The 18741-nt window shown below is 36.5% G+C and overlaps 1 protein-coding gene across 2 annotated transcripts in view; it reads right to left on the bottom strand.

Moving 5' to 3' along the window:
* NALCN (sodium leak channel, non-selective) overlaps window positions 1-18741 on the bottom strand; it is a 215651-nt gene that overhangs the window by 83343 nt on the left and 113567 nt on the right. For both annotated transcript variants that reach the window (XM_062514911.1, XM_062514910.1), the window contains 3 exons: window positions 14706-14897; window positions 6217-6354; window positions 967-1041 (listed from right to left, as the gene is read on the bottom strand). In XM_062514911.1, the coding sequence (XP_062370895.1) occupies window positions 967-1041; window positions 6217-6354; window positions 14706-14897 (405 nt within the window). The remainder of the gene's footprint in view (window positions 1-966; window positions 1042-6216; window positions 6355-14705; window positions 14898-18741) is intronic.

Genomic DNA, 18741 nt, shown 5'->3' on the forward strand with positions numbered 1-18741 from the left:
GTCCTTTTAACTTTTTTCAAGTTTGCACTACATATGGATATTTAATACTGCAACAGCAAAAGCAGCATTGATTTCTGCATTGAATTCTAGAAAGAAAAATTAAAAGTATATAATATTGTTGTGTAGAACTTCAGTGACAATATCTCATTTGTCTGGGATGATTATTTTTTAAGAATTGAAGGAACACAATTCTATGGCAATTGCTAATGTACATGAAAGATGAACAAAAGCAGCAAATGATGGCTATAAGCAAAATATGACAGAAGTTCCCACGTGTTAGCTCATGCTATTTCACGCATGACACAGGGAAATGTTGGTGACTTTGCTTCTCTTTGTACAGATTAAAGCACAGCTATACATTTATTTAAAAGCTATGGATACCTTCCTCTCTGGTGATTTGTGCACAAGGTCAGAAAGGCCAATGTGAATTCTCTATTTACATTTGTTTTATGTGATTGACATTTGGGGTTTCAGACATGAGAGAATGACTTCTTGGTCCCCAAATGAGAAGAATCAATGAAGTTAATTCTTCCAAGCGTCTTTAGCCCTCCCCTAACACATTGACCAAAGTGTGATCTACTGCTTCCTAACTTTCGACCCTCTCCCATTACCCTCTCCTGCAGTGGATCTGTATTGTGCTCATAAAGCATGGGCAGGGATATCTTTCACTAGTTTCTAAGCAAAAAGATGGCATAGCTGTGATATGATTTTTTTTTTTAATTACAAGAGTATCTAAATTGAATTTGATTGAATACTAAACCAAATTTCCAAATCTCTTTTATGGTATCTTAATTTTTCCTTAAGGTTGTGTGATAGCAAACTATTTAACAAAATACTGCTATTCACTTCTACGTGTACTGTTTTGTTAATTATGATGATGTTTCCCATCTTTTGCCACACAAAATACCAGTAAAGTAAAATGCCTTACTGGAACTACTTTCAAGCACAATAAAAACATGTTCTTACTTGTTTAAGTTTCTTTAAATCTTCATCAAGTTCCAAGTTGTCCAAAATAACAGCAACAAACAAGCTGAGTAGAATCTACAAAACAATTGTGATTTGTTAATGTTATTTTCTTAAGAAGTATAATTAAAAAACATGGAATAATGACACCCAGCTTATAGAAATGGGATTCTTGCCTTTGACATCTATTGAACTATTATCACCTGCTAGTATATATCTGCTAGCCATTTTGCAAGTAGAAAATTATTTTTTATCTTACCATACAATTAATATGAGTTGAAAAATACTGAATTCTAGGTTTTATGACCAATGCATTATATATGTTTAACAATATACTCATTAAAAAGTACTTTGTATGAAGAGAAAATCAAATTAATCAGAAATAATAACACCAAAAACAACCATAATAATAATGATAACAATGATAATAATGATGATTATGATGATGATGATAATAATAATAATAATAATAACAACAATAATAATGAAAGAAATGCAAAGCAAAATCATAAAACATCCTGTAAAGCAAAGGTGGTTTCCAATTAAGGCGTGACTTTTAGACACTTGATATTCATTTACTTTATGGACTTCCTTTGTGCTCAGAGTGCCTCTGTGAAAAGTAGCTAACTCCACTTTGGAAGAAAAGTAAGCTGCTTCATTATTTGCATGCATCACATGTATAGGAAACTTATGTCACAGAAGAGGAAAATCAAGTGCCTCCGTGTACTCTACATTAAATACTGTTTAGGTATGTGTCTAAGAGGCAGAATCCCAGGGAGAAAAAAAGGTGTGTATCAGTATCAGATTATTACATTTCTTTTGTGTAGAGATGCTGACCAGAGGCCAAAGAAGCTGAGAATGTGACTGATATAGCTGAGAAGCAGACAGAAGTAGGAGTATGGTAGGTAAGGGAGAGGAATTAGGAGTGGTAGGTGAACCACTGTTCAGCATATATTATCAGACAACTTCCATCTAAGGCAGTAAGTATGTACATATACATATGTCAACAGCTGCTAGCAACTGCCCAGGTTGGTTTTTGGTCTCTGAGGTTAGATGCAAACATCCTCAAACACACTGAGCTTCTACAGGCAAGCACCAAATTCTGATATAGAAGGTATCCTAACTCTGTTTTTAAAAGGAGATACAGGCCCAGAATTTTTCTGTGGTCTTGGACCACTGAGTGACAACCACAGCAAACATATTCTTCCACCAGTACTTGTAAATGAAGTGTAAGTTTCACACTGGAAATTTATTTACCACATATACAGAAGATGAAATTTAAGTGGCTCAGTATACCAGACAGGGAGTTTGGAACTCAAATGGCATCTGAGTTGAGTGTGTAGACCTTATTCCAAAGCAGGATTTTCTTTCCCTCCATGTTCTATAAAGGTACAGAAGACATAGGAAGGACTCTGGCCCATAAATTTTAAATATATCTGTGTTCAGAAAAAACAATGTTCTTTTAACAAAAAGCTGGCTTTAGAAATATGCAGAATTTCTTACTGCACTTATTTGAAGTGACATGTTGTATGTGCCACATAAACAATACATAATATAATTGTCAGTGATGCAACTACCGTGAACAGTGGAAGTAAAGATGGCATTCAGAACAGCAATGCAAGACAGAATTCTGATAAAATACGTAATACCTAACACAATGTAGAGGCCTGGAGAAGATGACTTTAGTTTCAGGATAGCCTGTGGTGGTGCAACTCCTCATCCCACTCAGGCCACACTATGACCTGAGAAATGCTCATTAGGCCTCAATCTGGGTGAACTGGACTTGGACTAAAGCCCCTCTTGTCAGCTTATCAGAAATACTGCCACTTCCCAGGAATTGACAGATATCTAATGAGCACCTGATTTTAAGTGAAAAGCCTGGAAAACATATTTTTCTTGCCTACAAAACAGCCAAGAGGAAGAATATTTCTGTTGTTGAACCTTCAAAGAAAGTTACTGACTCAAATTGTGGCCAGGATGGAAAATTACTAGGACTAAAGCCCACTCTCTAATGATCCTATTAACAGTGGTCCAAATTGAGATCCATTTGAGTTCTCGTTACCCAGAAGAAGGGGTGAATCTGTATGTATCACACACCTATAACTGAATGGCTGTGGAGCCAGCCAAGGACTATTAGTATGACAGGCAAATATCATTAGTAACAATCAAGAATTATAAGTATTAAAATGCCATTTGAAAGAACAAGGTTTTGATGGAGAATGAGTGTGAGGCAGAGATAAGGCAGCACTTTTCTATCATCTGAAACACAACACAGTACAGTGCAAGTGCAAGAATGACTTGACATGGATGTGGGCATGGCATAGGCACGGACTGTAGGGAGGGACTGACACCACCAAAGACCCCCAAAACCCTCTAACCCATTTCCAGAAAGGCCTGAAAGAACACAATGTGCATGGTAATTAATTAGCATAGAGAGAAAGCTATCCATAAAAAGGGTCCTCCCCAAGCCCAAGGCTGCACCCTCCTATACCCTGAACATCCCACTGGCCATACTGACACAGATGGATCAACACTTACTAGCTGGATAATCACCCGCAGGATCCTGGACATTTCATGATCTAGACTGATGCTGCTGGATTGGAAACCAAGCTCAGCATCCCCCCAGCTGGATGAATGCTGGAAGCAGCACAAGTGATCTCTTTTACTCTCTCTTTTTCTGTCTATCTTTCTTTCTTTAATTCATCTATACCTCTTTAATGCCTCTCTTCCCTTCCACCTTACTCCATTATCCAAAACCCACTGCCATGTTCTTACATAGTAGGTGAGGGACTAACATACTAATTTCCATGCCAAGTGGAACATTCTGATTGCTTGTAGACCCTCTGAATTTTGTGATTCCTTTTGACCAACAAGCATTTATGAAAACTACTTTAGTCCCCAGCTGCTAATGAAGAATTTTTCTATAATTCTGTTACAGAATGGTGGCTTGCTTCTTCAGATATTCTGTTTATTCTGTGATACTCAGTAGGTGCTGCTCAAAGAATATCAGTTAAGGAAGTTCAGTTCCATGTGAAAAAGAAGTACAGTACTCATTAAATATATCACCCCTTACAGTCTTGCTGATTCATGCACTGATATGTATCAAGGTATGACTTTCATTAATTCCCTTTTTTCTTTTTTCCAACAAGAATCAAAGAAAATGTACCACAAAAGAAAACTTAAATGCAAACTTGTTATTTGTTTGACTTCCCCTGCTACCATCTCAACTAACAGTCCTTGTTTCCAAGAGAGTGAGTCTTTTGAGCTTCAGTTTTTCTTTGCCTTCTTACGTGATACCCATTAATTTCTTTCCAAGTCTGTGCAGTTTTCTATGCCAAATGCCTGCAATTATCATTCTCAATTCTAATTGTCTCCCCTTTTCTGGTTGGTGAAAGTAATTTCTTCATTTGACTTTACTCTTGTTATTCACTGATGGCTGTTTATTCTTAGATTACTTCTTATTGGTTTTAAGTAGCAGCCCAACCATTTTCATGTTCCCTTACCAGTTCCATTTATTTTCTTTTAAATTTCTTTTGCCTACAGACATCTCTGTCAACTCTGTCCTACAAAGTTGTCCCTTCCAAGGTCTGACACAGATCTTAGCATTGAAATAAAAATTTCATAAGCTCAGATAATTCCGCAAAGTTTTCTTTGGAGCGTTTCTTCATTCATGTAGAATTTGCATAGGTGAATGAGAAAAGAAGTGTACCCTTATGGAGCAAAGCAAGGACTGTGTATTTAAATGCAAATTCCCTGCAAAAGGACTGAGGATCTGGTGTACTGAAAAGTGACTTCACTCCTAGCAAAATCAGTGCTTTCAGTAAACAAATAGAGAAGTCCCAGATGACTTTTTCAAAACAGGAGACAAAACCGAATACAAATATTGCTCTTACAGCTAAATTATTTCTCAATTAAGATGAGAATTTTTAGCAAAGGTCACTTGACACTATTTTACTTTATGGATTTGCTTAATATTCATCTAAGAAGTAAAAATGGATTCCCAATTAGAAAATGTTCTTGATCAAGAATCAAAAAAACATCAATAAGATTCTCTTACCAGTAACTGCTTTCAAATATATGACCAAAAACTCACTTCCCTTTTTCCTTTATAACCTCAATTCCCAAGGAGTTTAAAAAATCAATCCAGCATGAAAAGTTGTATTTTCTGACCCTTGTGAGCAAATTACATGTCCTAGATATCTTCTGATATATACATTTGTTTGGCTTCTACTTTGGTGTGATTAAGCAGCTCTAAGAGCATGAAATGCACTTTATTGCCATTTATAAAGTAGTCAAGTTTTCAATCCATATGAAGAAATCCACTGCACCCACAACTGTAGGCCAATTCTTCAGTCTTTAGAAGTGAAATAGGATATACTGTGAAGTAAAACAAGTAGATAGAAGTGGGTGGAGATTGTATTAATACATTAAGTACCTTATGTAAGTAGACATCTGAGCAAAGAAAGAAAATGGAATGAAAAAAGTGGAAGAAAGACTGAGTGTATCAAAACCCACAGTGAATGGAAAATACAAAATGAGCAAGGGTAGGAGTGAATTAAGTGTGCTTACAAGGTTATTTTCCTGATTGTGGTATTTTCTCTGTGTTGGTACTCAAGTAAAGTAACGAGCCCTTACAGGATAATCAAAGAAATTTTTTCCTTTTCATTTTCTCTACAAAAGAATGTAATAATCCCATTTGAAATACATACTGAAAAAAGTTTGGTTTTGGTTTTTTTTTAATATAATCCATATTTTTGTTTACATACAGGAACTGCTGTATTAGTTCTCATCATTTATTGTTTGATATACTATATAATTTATTTTCCATGCATTGATTTTGTATCAGGCAATAGGACAGTAGGGATGGCTAGTTAAGGGTTTGTATCTTAAGGTTTTACACTTTTCATTTTAATTGCTATTGCAAAGAGAATGCAATGAAAGCTGAGGAGACTAGTACTACATGATAAATAAAATCACTTAACTCTAAAATCATTAGAGCTGTGAAGGTACAAGCCAGATAACAATTTTATTGTTATTCTGGCAGTGTGTCTTTGATCTAAGAAGAATAACACCTCACACCAGAACAAAGGCCACCACCTCACATGGCAGAAGGGTAAATTTATTCTACCCCATCTCCAAACTAAATGAGCATGACAATTAGTTTTAACTAGCTGAGAATAGTAAGTAATACAAGAGCTATGAGAGCAATTCAAAATTTAATGAAGCACAGAACATATGCAAGTGAAAACTTACCAGAGTAGCAAAAAGATGATATAGTATAAAATAAATAGCAACTACAGGTGCCCACATATGTCCTACAGCATTCAGTGTCTGATCCATGACATCCACCCATCCTTCCTGTGTGAGAATCTGAAACATTGACATGAATGCCTGCAGGAAATAGAATTGCAAACATATTAACAAATTATACTAATATTGATTATATATATTGATATTATATTATACTAATATTGATACATTCCTGAAACTGATTTAATAGAGCTGCACACCTGTTTTGGTTTGCTTTTTAAAATCTTGAATGTGTTGAACTTTTAAAGCCAAGTAAAAGGCTAGTCATGAGCTAAAGGAGAAATAAATAGCTTGATCTTTGACAGAACTATATTTTTGCAATGCAGTCCTAGCTTCATTAGCCCATAAAAAGAGCCTTTTGGTTTCCTTCATGGCTGAAAAAATAGAATAAATATCATGAGCATCAGAGATTACTGTTTTGAATAGTACAGTGTATTGTGATTTTTTGATTATGCTTTTTCTTCCATGTTTTGTCGCTCTAAATATACCTACAATAAAGCATTATAATTGTGACCATAAATTTTGTTATTTTAATATCAAAAATGTTTGACGCTTTCCACAGATGAGACTAACCAGCACATGTTAAGGTTTCTGTACCTGCACTTGATTCAGCCAGTCAGACTTTTCCTCTATATTTTGTAAATAGCATTTTTTTGTGGAACTACTCCTGCAATATTTTCAAATTCCTTAAGACCAGGTATACATTTCAAAAATAGAGGAAATAATGGAAAGGTTTCAAAAAAATTATTTATTTAGTGATAGGAACATGTGAAATTGGATAAGCCTAGAACCCAGACACCTTTGAAACCCCATCTGGAGCCTACAGCACCAACCAGAATTGAACTCAACATGAGCAATGTGTACATCTTATACAGACATTGAGGAATGCATGCTGCCGAGGAAACAGAAGTTTGAGTATGGTATCACCATATATATAAGTGACAGACCTTGACAGTCTCAACTACTTCAGTGAGGCCAAACTATTGCACGAGTTTCTTTTGCTTTTGCCTGACATTGAAAGTATTCTCTTTCCAGTCAGTAAGTATCAAAGCTGGTATCTTACTGAAATTTGTGCGTAACAAAAAAGTGTTAGAAACTGAAAACAACAAAGCAGCTTACAGCTAACAGGATTCCTAGAATTCAAAATGTTAACACAGTTACAAGTATGTAATAGATTTGTGCTCAGTGTGCCCAGCAGCAGCAGATTAACACATTAATGCAATGGTACAAAATAAAAAGGATTCTTCTCATCAAACCTGTGAGAAAATAGTATCCACACAGCCCTTCACCTCAACTTACCCTAAGCCTAAACCTGTGCTGGAAAAGCTGAAAACATGTAGCTATACAAACTTAGGTGCTTGGGAGACAATGAAATTCTAATTAATTTTTCTAATTAATTTTTAAAGCTGCTGGCAAAAATAACTGTGTGGAAAACTTCAAGTTCATATTATCATTATGAAGTACAGGAAAATACTTTGCTTGGGATCTTTATCAAGTCTATAGAGCTTTTCAAACAAAATGATGATTTCTCTAAGACATTTCTTCCAATGCCAACAGAACCATTAAGGTTATATCCCCACCCTAAGGGGACTCCACTCCAGGCTGTGACTTCTCACCTGAAGTAAAAGCAGATTTACTCTAGAGAAGACTGTCCATGTGCATGCACACAGCACTTGGTTTTGGTCCTATGTGAGATCCCTATGGCTAACAATCATTAATATTTGGTGACAAGAAGCCAGTTAAAATTATCTGAAATAACAAGGAGGATGTGGCATGTCTTGCTACATGCTGTTTCTGCATCATGAAATCAAGTGTCCATCAGGGGCTATCTGCTTAAAATTTGAAAGGGGGGCCTGCAATTACAAAGCGTGCTGAGATGGTGTAACAGGGCTGGCTAAGTATCCCGGTTTAGGGCAAATTTGAGAGGAAACCTCTGCATTGGGTCCCTTTAGGAAATAGATTTAAGCAGTCCCTCCCCCAACTGGTTTGGGGAAAAATATTTCCTCAGAGAGAAGTGGAAAAAAACCTGTTTATTTAACAGGTTCAAAAATGAACAATACTAAGCAGCAAAACCTCTCGCCCCTCTGAAGAGATGATAAATCCAGCAGAGTCCCTTCCGTGGGTTGCAGCCCGGCTCACTCAGTCTGTTCTCAGTCCCTCCAGAACTGGGAAATGTCACAGCCCAGGCCAGGCCTGATGGGACACAGGTGTGAGCTCCTGATGCTCCTCTGGGTTTTCAGTCCAGATTAGGTTCAAACAATTTCAAGAAAAAGGAAAAATACCCCAGTCCAGGGAATTTCTTTGCCTCAGCTAGTAAAAAAACTAATCAAAAGCAAAGGAGAGCTCTCTCCTGCTGTCCACTGCAGACAGCACAGTCTGTGTGAAGGATGTGGGGGAGCAAGTGCAGTGTTTGATAACAAACTCTGCACCTCTTCTCTCCCCCTTCACTCCTGGAACCAGCCTTAAAGCTGCAGAACTCAATACTTAACACCAACAGAACAGAAGGCTGGGGATACAATCAGTATAAAGTCACCCCATGACAGTAAGGCAGGGACAATCTAATCCAGTGCATCTTGTTACACAGGCACTGCACAAGACACTGTCTTTCTGGAGTGCCCACCATGAGAGGACAATTTCCATGTCTGTACCCAGGGATTACCTTGGAGGAAGTTTGCTTGGAGAAAAGAAGTTGACAACTAAGCAGTATCAGAAGACCACTGATACTGCTTGTCCACTCTTTCACTGATCCCAAATAAGGACCCTAGCACTAAAGCTTTTTCTCTGTTGATTTAAATAATACATATTTTAAAGTGCAAAACCATGTTGCCTCTAGGTCACATTTGGAGGAAGAACTATGAATTTTTACTCTGCTACAGGGTTCACAAATATTTAGATGCCGAGGGTTTTATAAGTAATTTGCCTGCTGACTCACACAAAAAGCCTCTTGTCAAAGTTCAGCTTGGTTTCCTATTGCTGCTGTGTTCTGTGGCACTCTGAAACAGACAGAAGCACAAACACCCTGCTAGGTTAAGACCAAAAAGTTTGAGAATTATTTTTACAGTTGCTTTTCAGAATTAACTCACACTAATCAAATTTTCAGAGATGCTTAAACCTGCAGATCCAAATTACAAGAAGTGAAGCTGAAATGAACGTGGAGCAGATCAAGGCATCCAAATGAGCAATCACACATGTTCAGAGAGAACTTAAACATCAGACTTTAATTTCTATACCAGAAACATAAAGTCCCACATTTTCTTTCTTTTGAATGAGGAAATCCCACAGAGGACAAAGGCTGGATGAACTAGAAACAACAGAGAAAATTTCTGGCAACTACTTTTCTGCAAGTTCTTTGGGGTTGTTAAAGTCTTTGGTATGTCATGTATTTCAAGAGGCCAAGCACGACAGCTGAAATTTGCACAGTGCCCTCTGCTTTATTTTTCTGCCAGTAATCTTGATCTTAACCAGCACACTGTTAAGATGCAGCCACATCCTCCCTTCAAATGAGTGCCCTCTCCCAGCCATATGCACAGACTCTACACGGTGCAACATTACTCTTATTATTAATTATTTTCCTTATAAAAAATGAATTTGCTTCCCATGCAAGACATGCCGAGAAAGAAACATTTGGGATCTTTATCCCTTTAAAGGCCTTTTGTAGCCAACTGAGCATACATGAAACAAGCAGAAAATTCAGGCCCCTTCAGATCTGCCAGGGTGCTTCAGGGTGAAGAAGACAAGGACCCCGGGGGTGCTCAGCACTGCTTCTTGGGGCTCAGGTTCCCTTTTTAATGGGGAGCTGATTCTAAACCAGGCAGTTGCTGTTTGCCTGCACTCAGAGCCAGGGGCCATCATACCTGGTTAGTGTGGCACTCCTTGCTGAAGCATAATGGGCACTATATTAAGTAATACACCCAACTGCTGGCTTCAAAAACACCTGAGAGACTGGATAACTGAAGTAGTGCAGTATCCTTTCTTCTGAATCACTGAATCAATTAATTATTAGAGTTTACTGCTTTAAAAAAAAATATCAATTCTTCAAGGTATAAAAATGCCTTTAGTACTATGTTGAGGACTCCTCATTAATACAATTAATAATAATGTGGAGAAGATATTCTTTTAATATCAAAAAAATCTAATCTTCCATTCAAACCAGTTGTCCATAAAGCATATAGTTTTAAAAAAATGGCCTTTCAATATAATTTAAGCATTTTATTGTGACATTAAATTCCAGTATAATGCAAAACATTAGTTTTAAGTAAATAAGGCAGTGCACAATGAATATGTGTTTTGCACAAAGCAATCTTCTTTGGAGCAAGTTATTTTTAGCTGAAAGGTGTACCTCCCACTGTTTATTTTAAAACTAATTTGAAATGCAAGTAGCTGACAGAATCAACATCTGTGAAGACGAGACTTAGAAATTTATGCAAATGGTGATTTTCTGAATTAATCTGTGTTATAGAAAAGACTGTCAATTTCTTTGAGTATTTATGCCCTATTACTTAATGAGCTGTTTTGATGATGGAAGTCAAACTACCTTTTTATTTATAGTGTCAGATTGGCAATGGCTTGGTAGAATATGTGAGCCAAATTGCCAGTTCTGACATCTTGTCCAACTGTTACGGGGTGGTGCCACACAAATTACAACTTACAGTTATAATGTGCTCATCCACAAAATTTTAGGGACCAAATTCCTAGAATTCCACTGATTTTCTATATTCCCCAAAATTTAGGGGCCTAATTCATAGAAGCAGTTCTACAATCATAGGAATTGCTTCTGCAAATGAAGTTAACAGGATTTAGGACATTGCTGTAATTGTTCTACAGTTTCTAGCAGAAATGTATGTTTTACTCCTGACACAGTCACAAGGGCTCAGTAACACCCTGAAAGAAGAGTACCATCCTTTAAAAATGTGGCAATCACAGAGATTTTAACTGCATCAGAGAATTAAGACTGCATTGTTCATCCTTTGTTTCATGGGGGTTGCTTAGGTTGAACTAATATTTCACATCATGAACTTTTTCCAAGATCAAGGCTGGGAGCAGAAACTTGGTTTTGTGAAAACTGGGGAATTGCTGTTGCAATCAATTGGGCCTGGCTTTCATCTTGTGCTGACCCATTTAAAAGAAGGGCAGCATTCCCAACTTTGTAAATTGAGACAGAAGTGGTCAGCACATGGCTGCAAACTCCAAAGAAAACCAGAGCATGTAAGTCAGAGACAACTAACAATGTGGGTTTTGCTCCATACGGTGAATTTTCTTAGCAGCCACCTTACACCTATGCCTTCTTCAGGGGGCCCAGCCACTCCTGTCCTTCCTCATGGCTCAATATGTGCAGCCCATGAAGACATGCAAAAATAAGAGGTAGAAGATGGTTAAAAACAGTACAGCAAACATCTATATTTTTGTACTTAGTATTAGAGAGGAAGCCAGTCCATTTGGCAAGTTGTAATGGCCAAAAGAAGGGTGAAATTAGTAGCTATGGCAACAGTGAGCTTGTGCCTATTGATTTTCATCAGGAAACCATGTGAAAACATGCAATTTAGAGGCATTAGCAAAAGGAGGAGGTCTATTTGTTCCAAAACCCATACTGTGCCTTCTTATAAAGCACTTAGTTTCAAAATGATTTTAGGTTTTGTCTGTTTCAGTGTAGAAAGCACTTTAATGTAAAAGCTCAAAATTAAACCTCTACTGTCACCATTTTTGTTATCATGCCTCTCTGTATTTGTAACTGAAAAAACTCACAGCAACAGTCCTGGCTATTTAAAGTTTGCTCTTCTTTGAAGCTCCTAATAATTTATCTTAGTAAATTCTGGCATTGCAGACTTCATATCATCTTTTATGTTATGTAGCTCATCTTCAGTCCTGTTTTGAAAATAATTATAATTGTTTTATTGCAAACTGACTCAGTGATCTTTCTTCAGGGAAGAAAATCTGAGAACACCCACATGTTGCTAGGAAGACACACTCCTTCAGAGGGATGTTGCTATTTCACACCATCAATCACAATTTTGAGTACAACATTTTCACTGATTTTTAGCCTAATAAGAGATGCTTCACTATAAAACTACAAAAATAAACCACTTACTGTAAATTTTTCACTTCTGAAACAAATATAACAAGGTGAATACGAATACATTAAAAAATAATGAGGGATTCATGCTTCTGGCTATCATACAAAAAATATTGAAAACATTTCAGTTCAGTATTGCTGGAACACTCTTCTATTGTTGCTAACAGCTCTTCCTCTTTTCCCAGTACTTAAGTCATAAAATAGAAGACCATTAAGGACATTTTCTGTTTGTAAAAACGCTGTATAAAATTGTTGGAAAAAAATACAATAAATTGTATTTTCTCACTCTTCAGACATATATTTAGTATGTACAAATACCTGTCAAAATTCAATATGCTAGAAGCTCTTATTGAAGCTTAAATGGCAGCAGATTAAAATGTTCAAAATAATAAAGAAACTTACTAATGTATTGATATAAATTTTCATCGTAAGTGGATCTTCCTCAGGTACTTCTGTCAATTTATCTAGTTAAAATGTGAAGATGATTGCAATCCTATCTTATTTTGATCATATTGCAATTATTCTTTCAGGACTTTCATTGACATTTTGGACAAATAATAAAATAATTCTAAAACAAAATTCCATGTTTATTTGAAGCCTGCATGTTTTCCAGAAGTTCTACATAGGAATTGAGAATATAATATGGTGGTAATATCACCTGATTTAGAGACCTGACTTAATTAGGAAAGCTTAAGTTTTATTTATTTATTTTTTCTTCAGCATCTAATGAATGATACTGAATATCTAGTTCTGGTGGCTGCTTTTCTAAAAAAGCATGTTTTCCAAAATAGAAAGCATGGTGTTACACAATTCCCTGTGGGTAGGCATTTTATGTCTCACATCAGATGGCCAGCTTCCCATACATCAAGTTCAGCTTGATAATTACAAATTGTTGTTTGGCCATTTTGTTCGCTAAACACATGACCCTTGAGGCTGCCTTATTCATTGTTATTCAATTGTTCCAACCAATGCACTTTCACTAAAATAGATACATTGGATAACCAAACTGGAATGACAGAAACAAATAAATTGTCACTGGAACCAATCCATGTACACTCAGTCTAATCCTCTATTAAAGAAACTGCACTATTTTCATTCAGAACAGCTGCCTCAATAAATACATTAGTTCCAATTTCCACTGATTTTCCATGTTCTGTTCTGAATTAACGCAATGCCCATAAATATCCATTATTTATACCCAAAAGACAAACACTTATTTTGTCAATGCTGACAGGTTTTATAATCCTATGTAAAACAAGCATTCCTGTACAAATCAAGAACAACCACTTTCATAATATGAAGATATAAATCATGTGCAGACATGTTTCATATAAATTCTTGGGCTAATATTTATTCCTGTGGACATTAATCCTCTTCCTGTAACATGGTAGATAGAGTACTGTTAAGCCATATGCTGTGCTGTCTCATCATCACAGTGAATGGGTAAAATTTCTCTGTGGTCCCTTGACAGCAGAAATAGAAAACCTAACACAAGGAAATATAGTTTTCACTACAGAAGGACTATAGGAAGACTATTACACTGCGTAAAAATGTAAAAAAATACAAATTTTTAAATCTATACATATGGAGATAAACTGCTTCATGTCTCCCAGAAGGAAAGGAAAATTGCTAATGTAATAACAAATATGACAGAATCTGTCCTGGTTTGGGCTGAGGTAGAACTAATTTTCTTCCTAGTAGCAGGCACATTGCTATATTTTGGATTTAAGATGAGAATGATGTTGATAATACCCTGATGTTTTTGTTGGTGCTGAGCAGTGCTTGCAGATTCAGAGCCTTTCCTGTCTCTCATTCCACCAGTGAACAAGCTGAGGGTGCACAAGAGGTTGTGAGGGGAAACAGCCAGGACAAGTGACCCCAAATGATGAAAGGGATATCCCATCCCATATGACATCATGGTCACTACATAAACTAGGGGAAAACTGGTTATGGGCTGCACACTGGAAGCTGGCTGAGCTTCCAGTCAACATATACAGAGCAATGCCATTGTCAGCCACTGATTTTCTATATCCAAATTCTTTTATCGTTATTGTCTCCTGTTCCAATTCTGTCCTACTAAAATTTCTTTGTCTCAGCCCACAAATTTTACTTTTTCTCCCCCCAATTCTCTCCTCTATCCCACTGTAGGGAGAATATTGAACAAGTGTCTGTGTAATGTTTAGCTCTACTGGCCAGGTTAAACCCCAACAGAATCACAGAATCATTAGGATGGAAAGGACCTTTAAGATGACTGAGTTCAATCATTTACCAAACACTGCCAAGTCTGTCATCAATTGTAAGAAAATATACATGATAAGAAAATAGTGACAAGCCATGAGTAATCAGTGCTTTTTATACTTACCCTTGGAAAGGTTGTAAATCTATCCAGTTCTTCCACAAAGCAAAACATCTGTAAACTGATTGCTGACATTACAATCAACAGGCTGGCAGTAAATACTACCAAACTCCCAAGTTTTTTTCCTGGTCCAAATATCTTATACACAAAATCCTCCAAAGCAGGAGAAATCTTTATAAGCCGAACTACTCTAAGAACCTGCAAAGAAAGAGAAAAATGCAACCGTATCAATTATGTGAATTAATACATTAATCAAAAATTTTCAAAATTTTCAAAATCAGACATTCATAGTCAAAAAGGGACCTGCAGCCTTGTAGACCAAAAAATATCAAGTTGCCACCACTTGTAATAGATGACAAGTTTTGTATTAGGTTAAAACCACAAAACCAGGAACATATGCAGCGTTGAGGCATATAGGCATGGGATGATAGTACAGGCATGGGAGGACCCAAGGTCTCCAAGGCTGTAGTCAACTTACTGATCATGAAAAGTCATTGCAGAAATGCAATTGGGTGAAACCAGTTTTGGGGTAACAAAGTGAACAAAGACATAGAAAAAAAATACCACAGAAATTAAATGTGAATGTAATGTGGAATTAGAGACCAAAAAAAGCTTATAGTGTGCTATCAAACATAAGAATGCCTCCAGGCAGAAATCAAGGCACATCAGTCTAGATTTAGCAACTGAGAATCTCTTGAAGCACTAGGTAAATGGCTCCAGTTTGATTATCATCACTGATAAAATTTCATTCTTACACTAAATGGAGAAGATACTGAACAATCTTTGATGAAAGCTCTGCTTTGAGCAGTGGGCTCAATGAGATGGCTTTGAAACACCACTCCCAACTTAGATTTCTCTGATATTATGATGTTTGTTTTATCAAATTACAAATTCACACAAAGAACTGCCAAGTCTTCTTCCACAGATCATCTTTCCATTTCAGTGATCTGAAGCAAAATTGTTTGGCATTATGGACTATGTAACCTAGCAAACTTGGTAATGAACATATTTTGCTATTTCATACTATATGCAACATGGGAAATTTTGGCCATGTTTCTCAGTACTGGCAGCAAAACTTTGATCCTGTGTGGAACTCCTGACCCATTCACTTCTGGGTCTACTTTGAAAGAGCTTCTGAGAGCTCTGATTCTCCTATTTCTGCCAGTGATGTTGACACAGTGACATGAACATCAGTATCAAAAAGAAGCAGTGGCAGCAACAGTGGTTGCTGAAGATAACGGACTGGAGTATATGGGGCAACTGAGATTCTGCAGTTCTTAGGAAGAAAAAGGCTGTCTATTCCAAGGTATCACCTGGATTTCCACAAGAAACATACTGAAACTGAAAGGTAGGAATTACATTGCAATCATTGTCTGACCTTATTTACAAGTCAAATACAATTACTATGCTGTTTTTGGAAAGAAAATAAGTATGGCAGAAGTCATTCATACAAGGAGTTTGCTGTGCCCTGTAGCTTGCTAATAATGTACACCTTTGGATTTCACATGAAGCTCATCACCCTACCCATTTTTAAGGTATGAAGAATATGCTTGTCATATTAGATGACATACTGGATTTAACTATCAAAGAGGGGAGAGAGAGTCAACTCAAGAGAGCAACTTATTCCAAACATGCCAGAGCCCTTATGTGAGATGGGATAAGCATTCACTGTCTTCAGTGGCAAACAAGGGTCCTTGATTCAGAGGTTACACTAGACAGATTAATTTTCACAACATTAGAACAAGGTGAGATAAAAGTCCTTTCTTTCCTGTTGGTATCATAACTACATTACATATAATCTGAGCACATGAAACTGGCTACCAAGATAGACAGTGAGATAAGTGAGATTTCCAAGTACTATTAAAAAGTAAACACAGTGCCTTCTTACAAGATTTACTCATGGTGTAAATGTCAGCTCTGTTCCCATCAATAATAGTTTCAACACAGACCCCAGTGGGGAGAAAATTTCATGCTAGTTGGTATTCCGAGTGGTGTTTTAGATAAACTCAATTATCTGCCTTACTTTTTTCCCCTTTCTTTGGGGAACTTTAATTGACCTTTAAGCAACACACTAATCTTATTGATACTATTTGGTTTCTTCATTTGTTTTCATTAGGTAACAAATTGAATCTAGTAAAAGTACATTCTAATGAATTTATGCATTTTGTGTAATTGGATTGAAAATTGTACTAAATTTAGGAGCTGTAGAAGATGCACTATTTGGATTAAATATAAAAAAATATTAAAAACAAAAATGAATAATACAAAAAAGGAACCACAGCTTTGTTACAAATAATGGGAGCTGCATCTCCTGCAAGGGATTATAGTTACTCAGAAAATGACTCAGAAGCATTTTCCCCAAGCACAAACACAATCCAGTCCAGTATAGGTTAAATTCTGTTTAAATCTCTCCCTTTTATGCTGGTTCATTACAGATCTCTGCAATAATATGCAAAATCTGTCATTTTTCCACTAGTTTTATGTCCTAAATAGATATAGCTGTGTAACAGTCCTTTGCAGAGGCCTTTGCAAGGTGTCTTGAATGAATGCACAGTGAATGCAAGGAAGAGAGGTGGGAGGGTGGACAGTAGCCAATGTAGTAAAGACTGAGTGATATGTTGGCAAAAGGTAATGATATAGACCAATGAATAATGCAAACTGAAACCTATGCAAGGAAGACTAGACAAGCTAAACAGTAATTCTTGCTTGCTATCCTGGAATGTGTCAAGAAGGACTTCTGCTTTCAGTAATCTGTTTTGTTGGCTGACAAGGAACACATTTACCTTGTCTTCATGAATACCTAAACACCTTGAAATCTGCCTAACATTAAGATGTATTCATGTGAAAAAGACTTTTGACCTTGGTTGATTTGAAAACATGTTATCTAGCTTGCCCAGAACTTAACTGTGGAGGAATATGGTGTGTACCTTACATGCTGACATCAAAGGTATTCTGCAATCTTCCAATCATTTGCCTCCTAGGGGTTTTGGATTGCAAAATACAACCCAAATCTTTCAGTGTAGCAGGTGTTTCAGCTTGTATAATGTATTTCTTTCATATATTTTGGGAAAAAAAAATCACATCTTGAAATTTTCTGTCATAAAAGCTAGCATCGTGTAATTAAAAAAACACCACCACCACCACTCCACTAAACTAATTAAATCCATTAAAAAGAAAAGACTTATTATTTTATTATCAGCATCTGCCTACTATTGTTCTACTTTCAATCCTAGGAGTTAGTGATGATGCCATGCATTTAGTCCAACATTCACAATTTATGCTGAAAATTCTTACAAAGAAACCACCATTCATAGGTGGACTATGTCCTAATAAATATGAACCAATTATTTACTAAGTTGCTGACTGCTTTAACTGAGAGCTCCAGCTATGCTCCCTATGTGCTTTTGACACAAGAGTGCAATTGCATACTCCTGACAGATCATTCTTCCTTGCATCTTGGATGTATCATGCTGCATTGAGTAACAACATTCTACCTATTTGGACAGCAAAATCAAAGCTATAATGACTTAGAAGTCTTCAAATGGTATCAGGTGAAAACTAAATAGATTTTTTTCATCCTGAAAGCTTTCTTGAGGAGGTTTGCAGAACCATTTAGAAAAAAATACAGGCTGACATTTGCAGAAATGTGAAAAGGCCATTATATTTCAACCTGGGGAGACTGCTTCCCCCATGCTGTACTCATGTTCACAACATGTGCCACTGTAACTAATCACATTTATTGACAGGACTCTGTCTGATGATTTATTATTTTTCCTTACTGAGTATTTTTTACCATGCCAATCCATTGCTGAATAATGGGCAGATATGAATCCTTTAATATATATATATATATTCTTAAAACAACCCTTTCTTTAGTGCTGGGGAACATAACACATAATGAATCTCAGTGCTTTTTCCCAAAACTGGATCAACCCTAAGCACTTGAAGGAGGATGAATGGGGAATTGGTTGGGCTGGCTGACAAGAAGAATCATAAGTCAGAATTAATCAGTCTTTTTTTGTCTCTCTTTCCTGCTCTTCCC

This window comes from Cinclus cinclus, chromosome 2 (assembly GCF_963662255.1).
Source record: "Cinclus cinclus chromosome 2, bCinCin1.1, whole genome shotgun sequence".
NCBI classification, from domain to species: Eukaryota; Metazoa; Chordata; class Aves; order Passeriformes; family Cinclidae; genus Cinclus; species Cinclus cinclus.